This window comes from Phaseolus vulgaris, chromosome 6 (genome assembly GCF_000499845.2).
Source record: "Phaseolus vulgaris cultivar G19833 chromosome 6, P. vulgaris v2.0, whole genome shotgun sequence".
Taxonomy (NCBI): Eukaryota; Viridiplantae; Streptophyta; class Magnoliopsida; order Fabales; family Fabaceae; genus Phaseolus; species Phaseolus vulgaris.
Genome location: NC_023754.2, coordinates 24,727,814 through 24,731,883, shown reverse-complemented (window position 1 = coordinate 24,731,883; position 4,070 = coordinate 24,727,814). Strand labels below are relative to the sequence as shown.

The 4,070-nt window shown below is 25.6% G+C and overlaps 1 protein-coding gene across 1 annotated transcript; it reads left to right on the top strand.

Annotated features, from left to right (window-relative positions):
* Positions 1 to 1,936: 1,936 nt before the first annotated feature.
* LOC137833144 (uncharacterized) lies at positions 1,937 to 3,831 on the top strand. The gene is made up of 2 exons (XM_068641508.1): positions 1,937 to 2,295; positions 3,695 to 3,831. Exon 1 carries the CDS (start codon positions 1,960 to 1,962, stop codon positions 2,266 to 2,268), a length of 309 nt encoding a protein of 102 aa, XP_068497609.1. The 5' UTR covers positions 1,937 to 1,959; the 3' UTR covers positions 2,269 to 2,295; positions 3,695 to 3,831.
* Positions 3,832 to 4,070: the final 239 nt, after the last annotated feature.

Genomic DNA, 4,070 nt, shown 5'->3' with positions numbered 1-4,070 from the left:
AACCTCAAAAGCCCACTGGACTAATGATTATAGATATTCAGTTTGGGAAATTGTCAAATAGACATGCCTTACATTTTAGTGTTATATAACGCTACTTGGTTAAATATATATTAAAATTTTAAGCAAGGCTAAATGGATTTTAATTTTTGATAAAATATATCAAAATTTAAATATATAAAAGTAGGAACGATAATAAAATGATATAAATTTGAAATATATGTATATCACCTAAATATTTCTTAAAATAAAATCACAACAAAATATTACAATATTATAAAAAAATTAATTAAAACTGGTATATATATAATAATAATAATAAAGAAGTCGTTTAGGTTTAGGTTCAGAATGATAATAATTCCATTTCATTATTTGGGCTATTTTCATAATTAACGTGCTAACGTTAAATTGATTTAACTTTTTTTGGAAAAATATATTAGAAGTATTTAATTTATTTTAATTTAAATTCTTATACATTTAATCAAATTTATTTGATGAAAAATTAATTTTATTCAATTGGAGTAGAAAATTTGAAAAACGAAAATCATTGAAAAATTTAATAATTAACATTTATAAATCAATAAAAAATTAAAAAGGCAAATTTTACATTGATTTTTTTTAAGAACATTTTATAAGTTAACATTCAATTTTTTTTGTTTCCACCAGTGAAAGTTTATGTTTATAAGATATAAAATTAATATTTTGTCCTTAATTCATTTTCGTATTTTATTGTTTTTATTTTAAATTAAGATGTCTAGTGTACTAATATATTATTATAGTTATTGACTTTTTCTTTTTGAATTTGAAACCAATCTGGTAAAAAAATCCCAAAAAACTATAAATTAACATTTAATCTTCCTTTCATTCTTATAATTTTTTAAATTATTTTTTTATTTTATATAAGTAGAAGAAAATCATTAAATATAAACTAATATTAAAAAAAATAATTAGTATAAATTCTAAAATTGATAGCTAATTAGATACCGATTAACTAATTAAATATCAATTTATAAATTTAGAAACTACATATAATATCAATAATTTTTTTAAGTTTATAAAAGAGTATTTTGTTAGTGACTAATTTTTTTTTCTAAAATTAGTTTTTATTTAATGATTTTTCAGTAATATGTTATATAGTAAATTATTTTTAAATTTTATTTTATCAAGAAAAAACAATAAAAATTATTATTTATAACTTTATAAAGAAAATTTTCAGAATAGAAATATTTAGTTTATTATATATTTAATTTATATAATTTCATATTGTCACTAAAATTTTTATTAATAATTTTTAGTTTTATATTTATCTTTTTACTTTTAATATTTTCATGAATATCTATTTTTTTACATTGTATTGTCCATCATCTAGTTTGACCTTAAAAAATTTATGAATTGCGGAAAAAATATATTTTCTCTAAAAATAAACAGACCCATAAAAAATATTCTGATCGTAATTAGAAAGCTATTGATATATAAAGCCACGGTCATGGACATACATTTGCTATAGCATTAGGCAAATATCAATCAAAATACCAAAATTTAATTAAATAATAGAAAGTTTTAAATTCTTAATATCTGAAATACTTTATTATTTTCTTAATTCTTTAACAAGAAGCAGCGTCCATAAAGTAATCATTGATAACAGCACATAATAAGGTAGCAATTAAAAAATAGATGAAGAACCAGCGAGGACAACTTGACCTATTAAGATACTCCAAGCATCCCCACCCACATATTTCATATATGATAGCTCTCAGGGCAAGTAACAACCCAATTTCAAACATCACATAAAATATACGAATACTAAATTCATAGACATGTCGTAAGGTTCTTAATTTCCTTAATTAACGCGAATAATGCGCACTTTTTTGTCTCACACAGATTACATTGTGCACCTTCTCCTATATATATTGCTTGTGTCCATGCAGTATCCGTTTTTCATAGGAACATAGAATTTATAAAATGGCTCTTAGATGGCTTCTCCACTCAGCTTGCCATCTTGTGGGGTACCCTACGGAAGAAGAGAAGAGGAAGGAGAATGAAGGGGACCCTAATGGAGAGGTGAAGAGGGGGTTGTGTCCTTCAAACAATTTGAAGGAGCCTTGTTCAGGGTTTCAAATGCCACTTCACTATCCACGCTACACCAAACAGGAGTATGAGAGCATGGAGGAGTGGAAGGTGGAGTTGCTTCTTAAGCAATATGGATTAAGTATAAAGGGCAGTGTTGATGAGAAGAGAGCTTTTGCAATGGGAGCATTCTTGTGGCCATGATCATCATCAACACTGTGTTTTTTCTCTGTAAGTTTTCAAGTTTTGTGTACTTGACCGTGGTATCTGATGATAATGGTATGGTAATATGTGTCCTTGTCCACGTACGCTTGTGTTTGTTACTGTGTTTATGTTGTGTTTTTGGGTTGAGGTTGTTCATGGTGATACGTGTCGGTAATGGGGCACTTCTGTTTATGTATGGCTAACTTTTCTTGTTCCCCATTATTGCTGTCTTACGTAGTTTATGGTGAATAACACTAGAAACTAGTCTTTTTTTTTATTATTATCAAGAGTAATTTTAATGATGGTTTGTTTAAGGTAGAAATCAAATGTTAGAAAAACGTAATAATGGAGTGATCCTACAGGACATTTAATTTTTTTATTTATAAAAAATGTATATTACAAATAATCTAAGTTTTTTTAAAATATTTATATTTGAACTCGAATAGAATTGTGTTTGAAAGATTGGTGGTACTTGTCATGATACTTGTTATCACAAAGCAAATATAACTGTGACAAATCTTAAATTCCAATATCGAAATATTTGGTAGAAGAAAGAATTATAATTTTCTAAAAATATGAGATTTAAAAATTATATATATCTTTCATCTTGTGGTTTTAATTTATTGTTCTCAAGAATGATTATTTTCTCACAAAAAAAATAAATTCTACAAACATGTGAGAGTGTAACTTTTCTAAATTTAAATAAAAAATTTAATGAAGAAATTCCGTATTACTCTTATTAAATATTTTAATATGGTAATAAAATAAAAAAAATAAGATTTCTAGAATTTTACTTAAATATTCTTCTTAATAATATTTTTGGTTAACCAAATAAAATCTAATTATTTTTATTGCAAGTAATCGCGATTTTCAAATATGAAAAAGATTCTCTATCATCACACGTTCTTTATTAGTAATTTAAAATCCCGAATGATATTTTTACCATATCTCTCATGTTAAAAACAAGGGAGCAATGACAATTTTTTCCATACATGAGAAACGTATAATGTTCTTAAAAAAATTATTTTGAATTAAAATATCTACAATTCTGATTATTTATCACATTAAATAATTTAATAAATATAATATGATAGTTTTATCGGAATAACCGGGAACAATTCCGTGATACGCTTGACTAAAAAGTTAAAAAAAGACTAATTTCCTAAGAGTGTTATTTCTATAACACAAACGAAACATGAAAAATAGCATTCTCTTCGAAAAATTAGACGTTTAAGCACTCTCTACAAGCAAAAATATGATAATTTGAACAGTTATTTTATTATCAAAGTATCATTTAATTGGTTTGAGTTGAAGAAGATTATTGATAAGCACAACAACTCAACAAGTGAAAAAAACAATGCTCACAATCTGTGAACAGAAAAGTTAAAAATTGTATTAACGTTACGTTCCTTTCTATTTATAACAGAGTTCCCATTGATGAACTTGTTACGAAAGAGTTAGTTGTTGTGGTTGGGACAAGTGTATGGGGTTGGATAATAATGGAATCATTGTGCATGATTCAAGGATTCAAGCTTCAAATATTTGGTTCCAATTGGAGGGGTTGATTAAACTATTTACAGCACAAACATGACACGTGGTGACATATTGAAAAGCTTTTGGCTAGAGAAGCTTCAACATTGATGATTAAACTATAATTATTGTACCAAAAATATCTCAATAATTGTGGAATGACTACGTGGTGCTACATTTCATCAGAATTGCCTTAGACCATTTATCAACTAAGATTAATTTCCTTTATAAAGTTTTTAGTTGTTCTTACCTTCACATGTGCATTGATCGAG